At 41.9% G+C, this 16,587-nt stretch overlaps 1 protein-coding gene across 5 annotated transcripts in view; it reads right to left on the bottom strand.

Moving 5' to 3' along the window:
- The window catches only part of ptpn9a (protein tyrosine phosphatase non-receptor type 9a), a 234,669-nt gene that overhangs the window by 9,090 nt on the left and 208,992 nt on the right, over positions 1-16,587 (bottom strand). For all 5 annotated transcript variants that reach the window (XM_043680531.1, XM_043680533.1, XM_043680532.1 and 2 more), the window contains exon 12: positions 11,482-11,689. In XM_043680531.1, the coding sequence (XP_043536466.1) occupies positions 11,482-11,689 (208 nt within the window). The remainder of the gene's footprint in view (positions 1-11,481; positions 11,690-16,587) is intronic.

Below are 16,587 nucleotides of genomic sequence, written 5' to 3'. Positions count from 1 at the left end.
TCAAGCTGCAACTGTACATATGTTTGATATTTATAACAGCCCTTTATCTACAGGTCTACTGTGAGAAATTACTCCTCAGCATTCTCTCCAAACCCAAATCCAGATCTGTCCCACCGAGCCCAGTATACTTAGAAGTAACAGAAAGGGTTGAAGAGGACCATATTGTGCAATTTGTATACATGGAATTTTGAAAGAAACTTGACAACGTACTAAATAATAGACTTGCTAGCAAAGTTCAAATCCACTGGATCAAAATGACAATGGCAACATGAATACCAAATTGAGCAAAGGACCGAAGCAGAGAATAGAGGTGAAAGGTTGTTTTGCAGGTTAGGGACAGGGTTACAGTGCTGGAGCCCCAGGTTTGAAATTAGAAATACTGTGCTTTTTGATGTATGTTAATAACCTGACTGGCATTTATATGTATAGCATTATTTCAAAGTTTGTATTTGATGTGAAATTCAAATGTAGCAACAATGAGGACAAGAACAAACTCAGGAAGTATACAGTTTGATGAAATGGACAGATCCCTTTGAAATATGAATTGAATGCAGAGAAGTATTGAACATTATATTTTAATTGGAGGGATAAAGACATGCAACATAAACCACATGGTACAATGTTAAAGTGGGGGTCACGGGGGAGGGGGAGGGGGGAAAGAGAAAAGAAAAACATGTAGGTTCATGTTCACAGAAGTTTGAATGTGGCAGGACAAGTTGGGATGCGTATGGTTCCTTTATTAATAGAATACAAAAGCAAATATATTATGCTAAACGTTTATAAAATATTGGTGCAAGTGTTCAAGTCTGGGCACCACACTTTAATAATCACTCCAAGTCCGTAGGCAGCATGCAGAAGGTTTGTCAGAATATTGTAAGAGACAGGGATTGACAAAGATGGAGAGACTGAAGATGTCGCTGTTATTCTCTTTAAAACAGACAGTTAAGAGGAGATTTGGTATAGGTGTTCAAGATCATGACTAGTTTTGACAGAGTAAATAAAAACAAGCTATTTCCAACAGAGAAGTGGGAACCGGGGAATGGAGTCTACAGTAATGGGCAAATAAATCGGGGTAACATGAGGAAAGATTTCTTCAAACACCAAGTTGTTGCCATCTAGAATCAACAGTCTGAAAGGATAATGGAAGTAGATTTGATAATCTTCAAAGGAGAATTGAATAAGTACTTTGCGGAAAATATTTAAAGAGCTGAGGGGAAACAGCAGGGCTTTGTGAGTAGAGATTTAGAAGGCCAAGTAGCTTTGCTAAAACTAAATATTGACTTGATCTTAGGTGTGAGTCTGTTCCTATCCTCCTCATTGATTCCTTTGTATGGTAAAACAAAGCTACACTTTAAATTAAGTACAGTATATCCTTGTGCTAAAAAGAACTTAAACTGAGGAGACTGAACAGTCGGAAGCTGCTTAACCATTCTTCACCAGGTAATGACAAGATATGCCCATCTATCTCAGTCCAACTGAAACTGAGACCTGCATTATCTAAGCTTTGTTACTGGTATATTCTTCAAATTCCCTCTTGCGCAGTCTTCAACCTTGTCCCTTTTGCAAAGCTGAGCTTACCCAAACTCCAATGTTGCATCCTAGCTCAAACCAAGTCACCTCACTCATCACTCGGAGCTTAATGACTTATATTAGCTACTGGTCTAATAACTGAATGGTTACATCATTAACATGTGCATTCTCATATCACTCCAGTGTTGCTCCTCTCTGAATCTCTTCAATGCATCTCTAGCTACACAAGCCTCAAAGGGAAACCTATGTTCCTGGAATGGTCTCCTGTACAACTTCATTGGCAGCTATGTCTTCAGTTTTCTCTGCCCTGAGCTCTGAAATTGTTCACTAAATTTCTGCACGTCTTCCATTCTTTAAGGGAGCTCCTTGAAACCTAGCCATTTGACCAAATATTTGATCATCTGACCTAACATCTCCTGATATAGCATAATGTTAAATGTTGTCTGGTAGCATTCTTGTTGGGATATTTTGCTCTGTTGAGGGTGATATATAATTGAAATTTGTGTTACTAACTGGTAACCATTTACACTTGTTGTAAAATGTACAGCTATGGTTAAGCTACAAGTTGGAACTGATTTTCCTCCATGGATGAATGGCCCTTAGAGTTGGGCTCCCAATCCTTAGAACACAGGACAAATAATTATGGCTGCTGCCCGGTTCAGTTATGTGGTTCCCTTTACACAATCCTTCCTTGGCCTCAAATCAGTGGGAAGGAATGGATTGCTCTGATGCCCCTCCCACAGTGATGGTCACACTGCACACAGAATGTACTTGGGCCCAGTTCACTGTGAGGTTAAGTGCTGCCTCACAGCACCAGGGACCCGCTTCGATTCCAATCTCAGGTGACTGTGGAGTTTGTACATTCTCCCAGTGTCCACGTGGGTTTCCTCTGGGTGCTCCGGTTTCCTCCCTCAGTCCAAAGACGTGCAGGTTAGTGTCCAGGGTTGTGCAGACTACGTGGGTTAGCCATGAGAAATGCATGGTTACAGGAATAGGGTAGAGGAGGTGGGTCTGGGTGGCACGCCCTTTGGAGGGTTGGTGCGGACTTGATGGGCTGAATGGCCTGCTTCCACATGGTAGGGAATCTACAAAATCAATCAAATAGGAACTCCAATTAGAAGACCAGCAAATGGAGAAGGCAGGCCACTTTGTAATTGGAAAGCCCAGTGTCTTCAAGGTTAGGGGCTGAAAAGTAAACCTGCTTCATCAGAAGAATGCTAGACAGGCTTGGTGGCACTCAGCCCATGAGGAGGCCAGATACATAGCACAACAATGATTCAAAACCATGTTCTGCACCTCCAAAAATAGAAAGCAGCTTCATCATTGGATCCTCCAACCCCTACCTGCTGTTAATATTGGGCACAGGCCACAGAATCTTTGAGAAGGGAATGAAGGGTGGCACGGTGGCACAGTGGTTAGCACTGCTGCCTCACAGCGCCAGAGACCCGGGTTCAATTCCCGCCTCAGGCGACTGACTGTGTGGAGTTTGCACAATCTCCCCGTGTCTGCGTGGGTTTCCTCCGGGTGCTCCGGTTTCCTCCCACAGTCCAAAGATGTGCAGGTCAGGTGAATTGGCCATGCTAAATTGCCCGTAGCGTTAGGTAAGGGTAAATGTAGGGGTATGGGTGGGTTGCGCTTCGGTGGGGCGGTGTGGACTTGTTGGGCCGAAGGGCCTGTTTCCACACTGTAAGTAATCTAATCTAATCTAATCTAATCTAATCTAATAACAGAAGCAACCTGGAGCTCCCACTCGTTCTGCTTCTTGCACCTTCTTCAATGGCATCTCCAGCAAGACCACCTCGGTCAGACGCCCTGGAGCAGAACCAGCCCTACATAAGAGGGCAAGCCCAAATTGAAAGACTGAGGAGAAGCCTATCCCAGTCCTATTGAATGGGTATTACCAGTCCTTTCAGATAAACAGTTCAAATGCAATGGTGGGAACCTGTGGATTGGGTCTAGCAGATCCACAAAAGGACATGGCAAAAGTAAATAGCTAGCATGAATTTGAGACTGTTTACTGCAGAATCCTGTGAAGAGATTGTCAGAGTTTAATTGCAAATTGGTCAAGGTTAGTCAGGGGATATTTATCTAACCTTTCACTTTTTCAACAAACTGGTGATAGTGTAACCTGAGGGTCACAATACCTCAGGTGGGAACTGAACCCAGGCTACTGGCTTCACTCGACATTGCAACCTAGCTGTCCAACTGAGCTAATCAATCGATAGCACCCTTCATAACCTCAGGACACCCTCAAGTAGTATACAAGCAATTGAATATTTCTGACCTGTAATCACATGATACCAATGTAGGAAACCCAGCAGCAAATTTGCAGGCAGCAAGTTTATACATTTGAACAACACAATAATGACTACATTATCTATTTTCATGATATTAATGGAAGGGATAAATATTGACCAGGCCACCAGAGATAGTACATCTGCGTTTCTTTGAGAAATTTATAAGATTTCTTATGTCCAGCTTTCTGCATTTATATCTACCAGTGCAGTACCTCTGATAGCCCACAGTACTGGAGTGCCTGTCTAGATTGCAAAGCACAAAGCTTTGGAGGGGGATAACAACTTTTTCACTCAGAGGCAAGAGCAATACAAGAGTTAAGGTTGACACAATAGGTTTGAGAAACTGCAGTTTTGAAAATAAAAATTTCTTCATGCATGATCAAAATCTACCAATAGACGATAAAAATACTAACAGTCAAAACCTGCTCAGTAACAACTCAATGTCAAATTCAGAGCCAGCGCCACTCAGTTCCTGAACACATGGCAGTTTTGGTCCAAACATGGTCACCAGAGACAAAGTCCGTGGGAATTGGCAAAAAATCTCTGCTGGGTGGAGTCATTCTGTGCACAAAGAAAGATGACTGTGGTTGAAGGTCAAATATCTCACTTCAGGACATCTCTGCAGGAATTCCTCATGGTAGTGTCCTAGACCCAACCATCTTCAGCTGCTTCACCAATGACCTTCCCTCCATCATAAGGTCAGACGTGGAGATGTCCATTAATAATTGGTGAACGTTGCACATTCACAATTCCTCAATATCCTGGCTGATCTTCTACCTCAATAGCATATTTCTGCTTTCTCTCCATATCTCTTGATGCCTTTAATGTCTAAAAGCGTTCCAATTTTTTTGCCGAATATTCTCAGTGACCTGGCCTCCATAGCCTCTTGTGGTATGAAATAAGTTAACTACCCTCTGAGCAGAGAAATGTGTTTTCATCTCAATCCTAAATGACATATTCCACTTCCTGAGAATGTGACTCCTGGTTCTCAATTCCAAAACCAGGAAACATCCTTCCTGCATGTATAAAGTCAAAAATCACACAACATCAGGTTATATTCCAACAGGTTTAATTGGAAGCACGAGCTTTCGGAGCACTGCTCCTTCATCAGGTTGTTGTGGAGTATAAGATTCCTACATGTAGTCTGTCTAGCCTAGTTAGAATTTTATATGCTTTAATCAGATCCTCTCTCATTCTTCTAATCTCGGGTGAAATCAGGCACAGTTGAACCAAATTCTCTTCATAGAGTTCTGCCATTCTTGGCATCAGCCTACTGAACGTTCACTGCACTCCCTCTGAGGAAAGAGAGGAACTAAACCTGCACACAATGAGTTCTGAAAGGTTAACTCTGCTTTCTCTCCACAGATACTACCAGACCTGTTTCTGCAGAAATTTCTGTTTCAATTTCATAGTCTACAGAATTTTGAAAGATGACCACCAAAGTATCCAATATTTCCAGGGTCACTTCAGCATTCTGGAATGCACATCAACAAGCCCTGAGGATTTGGAGTCATGGAGTTCTACAGCACAGAGACAAGTCCTTTGGCCCAAACTGGTCCAAGCCGGCCATAATGTCTGTTCATGCTAACCTCATTTTCCTGCACCTGGCCCATATCCTTCTAATCCTTTCCTATCCACGTATTTGTCTAAATGTCTTTTAAATGTTGGTAATGTAACCACCTCAACCAATTCTATTAGCAGCTCATTTCATATGCGTACCATCCTCTGTGTAAAAAAGTTGCCTCTCAGGTTTCCTTTTATATTCTCCCCTCTATCTTTAAACTGATGTCCTCTAGTCCTCGATTCTCCAGCACTGGAAAAAAAAACTGAGTGCATTCACCCTATCCATGCCTCTCATGATCTTAATGATGTGGAGGTGCAGTGTTGGTCTGGGGTGTACAAAGTTAAAAATCATACACTAGGTTGTAGTCCAACAGGTTTATTTGGATCTTACATGCCTCTATAAGATCCCCCCCCCCCCCGCCTTCAGTCTCCTATGGTCTAAAGAAAAAGGTTCTAGCTTGTCCAACCTCTCCCTATAACTCAGACCATTGAGTCCAGGCAACATCCTTGTAAATTTCTCCTGCACTCTTTCCAGTTTAGTAACATCCTTCCTATAGCAAGGTGACTGAACACAATAGTTCAAGTATGACCTCACCAACATACTGTATAACTGCAACATAACTTCCTAACTTCTAAACTTCACTGCCCTATCTACTGTGACTCCACTTTCAGGGAACTGTGAACCTGAACTCCAAGTCCCTCCATTCCACTACACTCCTGAAGGCCCTACCATTCACCATGAAACTTCTACCTTGATTTGACTCCCAAAATGCAAGACCTCACACTTATCTATATTAAACTCCATTTGCCTTTTCTCAGCCCACTTGCCGGGATGATCCAGGTCCTGCTGCAATTTCTGATAACCTTCCTCACTGTCCACGACACCGCCTATTTTAGTGTCATCAGCAAACCTACTAATCACGCCTTGTACATTCTCATCCAAATCATTCATATCAATAGCAGTGGCTCAGTGGTTAGCACTGCTGCCTCACAGCACCAGGGACCTGGATTCCTTTCTAGCCTCGGGTGACTGTGTGTGGCTTTTGCACATTCTCCCTGCGTCTGCGTGGGTTTCCTATGGGTGCTCCGGTTCCTCCCGCAGTCCAAAGATGTGCAGGCTGGGTGAAATGGCTATTCTAAATTGCACATAATATTCAGGGGATGTGTAGGTTAGGTGCATTAGTCAGGGGAAATGTAATAGGGTAGGGGAATAGATTTGGGTGGAATATCCTTCGGAGGATTGGTGTGGACTTGTTGGGCCAAATGGCCTGTTTCTACACTGTAGGGGTGCCATCTATAACAAACAGCAAGGAGCCCAGCACCGACCCCTGAGGCACTCCACTAGACACAGGCCTATAGTTCAACAAGCATCCTTCCACTATTATCCTCTGCTTCCTATCATCAAGCCAATTTTGTATCCAATTTGCCAGCTCCCCCTGGATTCCATGCGATCTAATCTTCCAGAGTAGCCTACCATGTGGAACCTTATGAAAGGCCTTACTGAAATCCATTTAGACTACGTCTACCACCCTGGTCTCGTCAACCTTCCTGGTCACTTCATCAAAGAACTCTAATAAATTTGAGAGACATGAGCTCCCACTCACAAAGCCACTACTCCTAATCAAACCCTGTCTTTCCAAATGCATGTACATCATATTCCTCAGAATCTTCTCAAGTAACTTACCCACCGCAGAGTTTCCAGGCTTTTCTTTGCAGCCCTTCTTGAACAATGACACATTTGCTACCCTCCAGTTTTCCAGGACCCCATCTTCGTCAGCCTTTAACCCATTAAAATTCTCCAGTACCCTCTTTGTACTAATATTGATTTCTTCCAATTCCTCCCTCTCACTTTGGTTTCCTAACATTTCTGGGAAATATTTCAACAGACACAAGATACAAGTTTAATTCTTCTGCCATTTCTTTGTTCCCCTTGACTGTAATTTCCTCTTGACTGTAAGGGACTACATTTGTTTTCACTGATCATTTTCTCTTCAGATACTTACTGAAGCTTCTAAAGACAGTTTTTAATATTTGTTACAAGATTACTTCCATACTCTTTTGATCAGTCTATGTTCAAGGTATTTCATAAGGTGGAGTCAGTGTAACATCTTCCCTTTGCCAATCTCCCCTCCCAAATACTCATACTTAAATCACCAAGGAGAATCAACTTATCTCATTTTGTGTCAGACAATGATCAATTGAGGCTGGAGTCGAATTTGTTTTTGGCCTCAGAGACTGCTTCTAGAGTTGGGCATGGGCACTGATGCCTATGCTGTACTGCTTCTAGATTAGGGTAAACTGGAGGGTCCTGGAACTTTTGTGGAGTAGGCTCACTGAGATAATCAACTAGTTTTCTTTTTAAGAAACGGTGAAACCAATTTCATGGAGTTGGTGCTCTTCTTCACGTTTATCCATCAAGAAGGTGGCATATCCACCGCTTTATTCTTTGAGCTGCCCACCATCTCACTCAGAGCAGCAATGTCAACAACCCCAGTGCTGGAGTTACCAAGCAATGATGGCAAATTTTGCCACCATTGCCGCTGGAATGGTCCAAGAGGGCCCTGATGTTTTAGCTTCCAAACATAAGTTTGCTCACAGGAGTTTTTTTTAAACATATGGCAGCCACTGCACACCAACTATCTCACAGTCCTGGCTGATCAAAGTCTTTGTGCAATGGTGGGGATAACCAAGATGATTGTTGTCCATACTCCACTGCACTGACAAGATTCCTAACACACACACACACACATTTTTCCATAACAAGCCTCATCATTCTCCCAATTCTCGAAGCTTGGAGGTCTGCTCCTTGGAGCCCTATGTTCTATCAGGCTAGATTAATCAGGCTGGAGCTGTCCTCCTCTGGAGAAGTGAAGACTGACAGAACGATTTGATATAGGACTTTAAAATTATGAACGAATTCAATAGGTGAGGAGAAGATTGTTTCCGTTTGTGGCAAAGCTAAGGCAGGATAAATATTAGATGATCACTAGTAAATCCAAAAGGTGATTCAGCAGGAATCTTCATCCAGAAAGTAGTGAGAATTTGAAAACTCCCCACCATCTGGAGTAATTGAAAAGATTGCATACGGCACAGGATTTAAGCGATTGCCAAAAGCATTATGAAGAAAAACATCCTTATGCAAAAGAGTAGTTAGGATTTGGAAAGCATAGCCTGAAAAGCATGTGCATCCAATTTGAGTAATATTTCAAATGAGAATTGAATCATTAGTTGAAGGAGAAGAAATTGCAGAGATATAGGGAAAGAGTTAGAGGAATGGGGTTAACAGAATTGCTCTTTGAAAGACCAGATGCAGATTTAATGAGCTTAATGGCCCCCTTCCATGCTATGATTCTATAGCAAGTTGGATTTGGACATGGGTAAGGCAGTAAGGGAATGGTATGTTCATAGGGTGAGATGAAGTAGGTCAGGAGGCTGCTAATTTAAAATATAATTACTGGCATGAACAGTTAGGCCAAGTATCCTAAATCTACACTGCAAACACACCAATTCTAAATAGCATCACTATAAACTGAGTGTACACATATTGCATCATAAGCCAAGGTACAAAGATGTGTTTCGACTTTGGCCAATCTCAACAGTGACAATTTGTAGCTTTCCCACTAGGGAGCACCAAATAACAGAGCAGCAAAGAAGTTGGTGCGCTGTTCATGATGCAGTCTGTCAATGTTGATTACAGAACAAAAGCCATCACATGTCAAGTGGTCAAGATTTCAGATAACAGACATACACTGCCAGAATCTTGGAGCTAAGATACCACAGATGCTCAAACTGTAAACACTTTTTGAAACCCACATTGTTGTTTCCAGTAACTTATAGACAATGAAACTATGGTGTCTGGTAACTTAAAATTTACAGCATGCAGGTCTCATTGGCACAGTGCACAATTATTACTCATCCCAGAGAAGTTGGTGATCAGCTTTTTGAACCACTACAGTCCATGTGAGTTTGAGAATTCTGTCCCATCCAACATGAAGAAACATGTGATATAGGTCCAGGTCAGGATGATGGGCAACTTGGAAGGAAATCTTCTGCCCTTGTCCTTCTAGCTGGGAGGGGGCTTTGGTTTTGGAAGATACTGTCAAGGAAGCTTTCTGAAATGACTGCAGTACACCTTGTAGATGTTTTGCACTGCAGCTGTTGAGATCAGTGAATGTTTAAGGCAATGGATTGAGTGCCAAATCCAGCAGGGTGCATTATCCTGGATGTTATTGAGTCTCTTGATGTTTTTGGAGCTGCATCCATCCAGACAAAGAGCATTCCATCACACCTCTGATTTGTATGTTATGGACTGACTTTGAGCAGTCACAGAGTTACTAGTTATGGATTTTTCCCCTGCCTCTGATCTGCTCTTGCAGCCATTGTGTTTAGGTACAATGATTAGTAACTGGAATGGTGTGGATTCAGGGTGTAAAGAAGACATTAAATAACAAAAAGGTGAGCTATCGGTAATTTGTAAACTTGTAAATGAGCTATTCTTTTAAAGTTATTGGATCAAAATTCCCTTCATACCGACATTGCATGTGTACCTATTCCAAATGGATTCTAACGGTTTAAGAAGGCTCCCAATCAGTGAATCTTATGAATGGACAATAAATGGTCCAGCCAAATGCCCAAATCCACAGGCCAGCTTTCACACTTCACCCAATGGCTATATTGGGAGCAAAGGAATCAGATGAATGACTGATTCAGACAGGCCAGGACAGTTAAAGGCAGATAATTATAGAACATAGAACAGTGCAGCACAGTACAGGCCCTTCCGCCCTTGATGTTGTGCCGACCTTTTTTTCTACTCTAAGATCAAACCAACCGACACATCCTTCATTTTACTATCGTCCATGTGCCTATCCAAGAGTCACTTAAATGTCCCTAATGTCTCTGACATTAGACGCATTCAACGCACCAACCACATTCTGTGTAAAGAACCTACCTCTAACATCTCTCCTAAACCTTCTTCCAATCACCTTAAAATTATGCTTTCTTGTGATAGCCATTTCTGCCCTGGGAAAAAGTCTCTGACTATTCGCTCTATCTATGTCCCTCATTATCTTGTACACTTTTATTAAGTCGTTTCTCGTCCTTCTTTGCTCCAATGAGAAAAGCTCTAGCTCCCTCAACCTTTCTTCATAAGACCTGCCCTCCAGTCCAGGCAGCATCCTGGTAAATCTCTTCTGCAACCATCTCTAAAGCTTCCACATCCTTCCTATAATGAGGTGACCAGAACTGAACACAATATTCCAAGTGTGGTCTAACCAGGACTTTATAGAACTGCAGCATAACCTTGTGGCTCTTAAACTCAATTCCCCTGTTAATGAAACTCAACACACCATATCTATCAACTTGGGTGGTGACTTTAAGGGATCTATGGATATGGACCCCAAGATCCCTGTTTCTCCACACTGCCAAGAATCCTGCATTTAACTCCGTATTCTGCATTCAAATTCGACTTTCCAAAATGGATCACTTCACACTTTTCCATCTGCCATTTATCAGCCCAGTTCTGCATCCTGTCAATGTCCCATTACAACCTACAACAGCCCTCCACACCACCTGCCGACCTTCGTGTCATCAGCAAACTTACTAACCCACCCTTCCACTTCCTCATCCAAGTCATTTATAAAAATCACAAAGAGCAAAGGTCCCAGAACAGATCCCGGAGGAGCACCACTGGTCACTGAGCTCCAGGCAGAATACTTTCCACCTACTATCACATTCTGTCTTCTGTGGGTCTGCCAAATTTCCCTGTATCCCAAATTTCCTTACTTTCTGATTGAGCTTACCATGGGGAACCTTATCAACACCTTGCTAAAATTCATGTACACCACATATACTGCTCTATTTCATCAATGTGTTTTGTCACATCCTCAAAGAATTCCATAAAGCTTGTGAAACATCACAAGATAAAAAATAAATCCTAGCTTATCACACCAATAACTGTTAAAGGCACTGAAGTCTACTAAGTTTCATACTTTTTCCTGTTTTGTGCAAAAAAACATCTGCCTCAGATCTATCGGTTTCTCCTTTGTCCCTTCAATCCCACAATAAAGCAGGTTTTTGATGTTTTATACAATACCAGTTCTCCCAATGCCAGCACTGCAGTGGACAACAATGGGTGGTCCTCCAGGGTGTCCCTTCCACCGGTTACCCAGGCTTTGGATAGAAAGACCTTGCTGCTGTCGGACAGCTGACCGAAAGTCAATGAGAGCTGTCGCTGAAGACGGGACTCCATAATCTGGCCAGCTCAGGTACTGGAAGTGGATCACCTGGCGTCTCTCATGGGACTACAAGAGAAATGAAAATTAGAACCAGCACAAGAGTTTTTTTTTTAGCTTAGTGATATATAATTTTCTTAAACAATTTTTTTCCTTCTCCACTCCCAGCAGGTTGTGCCAAGTGTCCACGGAGTGGGCAAGCAACTAATTCACCAATCTTTACTGACATTCCTAAAGTTAACCAATGCATGGATGTGACTTGCCTTGATCATTGTCAAACTGTCAATAATGGACATGGCAGGAGTGTAGGCCTGTTGTCCACAGCGGACTTGGTATGGCAACATTTGTTGGAGATGCTCTTGTATTCCAATCTTGTTCGCTGACTTAAGAATAGTTACCTTCCACAAAGACATAGTGAAGTCGCACGGCTTTTCCGACAATCAATGGTCATCATTCGATTACAGATGTTTTTAAAAACGTTTTAATTCAAATTCCACCATCGGTCATGGTGGGATTTAAACCCAAGTCTCCAAAACATTACCTGGGCCTCCAAATTAATAGTCTAGCAATAATGCCTCTGGACCACTGTCTTCTCTGATATCACTTGTAAGGAAAGTGCTGAAAGCTGCACTTAACTGAGTCTAAATAATGGAAATAAAATTTGAAAATCAATGTATGATCAAAGTCAACATGGTTTAAGAAAAGGGAAAGTGTGTTTGATACGTTAGTTTTTTGAGAATGTAACTGGTCAGGTTGATGAAAGGGTACCAATAGATTTAGTGCTTTTGGATTTCGGCACACACTGAACTTCCACATAAAAATGTTAATAGAAAAAATAAGGGCTCAGGGAGTTGAGGGTAACATACTAACATCTGCAGTGAATTCGTTCAAGTACAACAAGCAGAGAATAGGGATTAATTGAGAATTTTCAATTCATCAGGCTGTCACTAGTGGATTGCCGCAGTACTGGGGTGTCAACTATTTTCTGTCTACATTAATGACTTAGACGCAGAGTAATGTATCTAAGTTATGATGACGATATAAAGTTAGGTAGGAATGTAAATTTTGAGGAGGCTACAAAGATGGTGCAATGATATAGACAGGTTAAATGTGTGTGAATGTGGCACATGATCGAGCATAACATGGGGACTTGTAAATTATTCATTTTGACCATAGGAATAGAAGGGGCAAATATTTTTGGATGTTAATATCAAGATGGATTTGGGTGTTATCAATTCATGGATGAGGTTTATTTAGACATACTAATTTCTGCTACAAATCTTCATGAGGCTGATCAGGTCGATGGATGCAATGAAGGCTATGTGTTCTTGACATTTTTTTTGTATTTATCTGGCAACAAAAGATCACAGTACAGGTCTTCTGGAAGGTCTACAGGGAGGATTTTCTCAGATGCAGGAAGCAGGTGATTCAGGAGAATGCATGTCAGGATTTTCCCTATTTTGGACAACAGGGAAATAACTTGTTTCTACAGCATGATTTTTCTCCCTTCTGGAGGATAGTCAAAATTGTTGCATCTCTGAAACTGGGTCCAAGGCCATAGGTTTCTTTTTCGTCCAATATTCAGAGCATGGTTGGAGCAAAAGTCCACCAACTTTGCAAACCTTGGCTAGATTACAATTTGGCCCAGCAATTTCCCTTTTTTTCATCCATTTGATTGCTTGTTGCATCTCTCCATTTATAGTGGTTCATCAATGGATTTGATCACAGGGTACTGGGGGTTAAGCTTTAAAGAGAGCTTACAGATGCCACTGTAGTATAACAATTCCATGTTATTCAACCGTCCTTCATCTTTTGGATTTGAGTATTTTCACAAGTTAGGATGCAGGTATAACAAGCAATTAGGAAGAAAAATGCATGATAGTCTTTATTGCAAAGGATTTGGAGTGCAGTAAGGGAATATTGTTTCATTATACAATGCATTGGTGAGACCTCTGAAATAATCTATGCAGTTTTGGTCTCCATAACCAAGGATATACTTGGCACTGGAGGCAGAACAGTAAAGGTTTACTTGATTGGCTGGGACTCTGAATAAATTGTATTTACGCTCTCTGGTGTTTAGAAAAGAGTGAGGTGACCTCATTGAAACATACATTTTCCAGTGCAAGCTTCCTTGCGAGTGTGGCTGCATTTTTTTCTCTCTGAAGGTAGGTAGGTAGATAGCACAACAGTACTGTGAAGGAGAAGAGAGGATTTTTTTTTCCGCTCACTGTTCTGACCAATATGCATCTTTTGGTCATTATCACATGCCTGTTTCTGGAAGCTTGCTGTGTGAAAATTGCTAGTAGTCCTACATTACCACAATGACCAAATTTCAAAAGTATTTAATTGGTATGGGGCACATTTGGATATTTGAATCCTATATATAAATCTTTCTTTACTTTTTAACGAATTTGTGTAAGCAAATGTGGCAGTCAACTTGGTACACATCAAGATCTCTCAAATGCACAAGAGATTATAATCTAAAACAGATTGCCTGGTTATGTTGGTTGAGAGACAAATAATCAACCTAGAGACTAGGGAACTCCCTTAATGCTCTTCAAATAGTGAATCTCTTGGATATTGACATCTACCTGAAAAGGTGACAGCCGTTGAACATCCCACCTACATAAATTACTTCGGAAAGGTTATGGAGGGAGTATAGCACAGATTCAAAGAATGATATGATGACTTAGTAAGAAGGCCTTTGACAAGGTCCCACAAGGCAGGTTAGTCATGAAGGTTAGGTTGCATGGGATCCAGGGAGAGCTAGATTACTGGATTCAAAATGGAGAAAGCAGAAGCTGATGGTTGAACGTTGTTTCTTAGACTGGAGGCCTTTGACTAGAGGCGTACCACAGGGGTCGCTGCTGAGACCTTTGTTATATGTTGTTTACATAAATGATCTGGATGTGAATGTACAAGGCACGATTAGTAATTTTGCAAATGATATAAAATTAGGAAGAATCGTTGATAGCGAGGTAGGTTATAAAAAATTACAGAGGCGTCTTGATCAGATGGGGAAGTGGCCTGAGGATAGGCAAATGCAATTCAATAGAGATAAGTGTGAGGTGTTGCACTTTGGGAAAGTCAAGTAGGACTTATGCAGTAAATAATCAGGTCCTGAGGAGTGTTGTGGAACAGAGGGACCCAGGAATACAAGTACACAGTTCTTTGAAAATGAACAAGGTAGATAGGGCGGTGAACAAGGCATTTAGTATGCTGGCCTTCATCAGTCGAAGCATTGAGTATAGGAGTTGGGATGTTATGTTACAGTTGTATAATTTGTTGGTGATGCCGGACTTGGAGTACTGTGTACAGTTGTGGTCAACGTGTTGTAGGAAAGACGTAATTAAACTGGAAAGAGTGCAAAGAACGTTTAGGAGGACGTTGCCAGGACTCATAGGCCTGAGTTATAGGGAGAGATTGGCCAGGATAGGATTTTATTCCTTGGAATGTAGGAGAATGAGGGGTGACCTTATTGAGGTGTATAAAATCATGAGGGACATAGACAGGATGAATGCATATAGTCATTTACCCAGGAATGGGGAATTGAAAACTAGAGGTTTAAGGTGAGAGGGGAAAGACTTGAGAACCTGAGGGGCAACTTCTTCACAAGGAGAGTGGTGTGTATATGGAATGGGCTGCCAGGGAAACTAATTGAGGCAGGTGCAATAGCAACATTTAAAAAACATTTGGATGAGAAGGGTTTCCCTTCTCATGGGCCAAATGTGGCAATTGGAACTAGCTGAGTGGGCACCATGGTCAGCATGGACCAGGTTGGGCCAAAGGGTCTGTTTCCATGCTGTATGACTTTATGACTCAGTTGGGTGGAATTGGGAGGATAAGATTATTAACATTGTTCTTTTCCCTGTCTTGAAATGTTTGAGGGCTGATATAATCCAATTGTTTAAAACAAAAAAAAAATCCTTAAAATTAGAGCAAGGTGGAACAGACTCCAGGGGCCAAAGAGTCTACTTACTCTTACTATGTACCTTGTCGAACTGATCATTATTGAACCCAAAATGACAATACTTACACAGAGCTAAGTTGATACAAGAGAAGTTGAGAGTTAGAGATTTCAGCTTAAAACCCTTCAGTCAGTGCTCCTTCCACCATTTCATAGGCAAAAGGAACAGGAATAGGCTATTCACCCCTTTCAGCTTGCTCTGCCATTCAATATGATAATGGCCATCATACTGCTCAGTCCCACATCTTAGATCCTTTACCAATGTTGGGGAGATTTCACTGGGGTGTTTAATGTAGGGCTAGGGAGGGTGATACTAGTTCTGCAACAGACACTTCTAGTTCCAGCCCTGAAATGGTTAACAACAGCCAAGCGAGCTGCTGCTGGCGACTGCATGACTACCTGGCTGGAGCTTGTAAGGGATATGCATAATGTTAATTAAATCTTGGAGCCTGTAAATACCAGCCAGTATCAATTGCCCCATCGAAACTCGGGATTAATAAAGAAACCGATCGGAATCTGTAACTGTTAGACAAGTGTGAATTGCTCTATCGGAACCTGTAACTGTTAAGTGTGAATGGCTCTATTTAAGTCTAAAGTTGATAAGTGTAATTGACAATTTAGTTAAACGGAAACTATTGAAAATGGCTAGCCTGTCAGACACATAGTAATTCCTTGAAACAATGAACTATTGAATACGGGATCGGAACCGCTCCCGGGGATGGCTGAGCCATTGTCAAGCACAGCAGGAGCTGGACAGACACTTCGATGCGGCCAATAGGAGGACAGATCCCCAGCGCACGCAGATGAATGGACCAATGGGGAAGGCGAACTGACCGGGGACTCCAGGCAGCGCGAAGTATAATTGTGTCAAGTTTGAACGAGAAGGGAGAACGCCTTCTCCAACGAATGCATGCCTGTAGATTCGTTGTATCAGTTAAGATTCTGGAAATAAACTGCTGTCTGCGTCTAACCATAGCTGCCAGTGTGAGTCTCTCCTTCC

This window comes from Chiloscyllium plagiosum, chromosome 40, assembly GCF_004010195.1.
Source record: "Chiloscyllium plagiosum isolate BGI_BamShark_2017 chromosome 40, ASM401019v2, whole genome shotgun sequence".
NCBI lineage: Eukaryota > Metazoa > Chordata > Chondrichthyes > Orectolobiformes > Hemiscylliidae > Chiloscyllium > Chiloscyllium plagiosum.
Note: the sequence above shows the minus strand (reverse complement) of the source record. Positions and strands in the feature narration are given on the sequence as shown.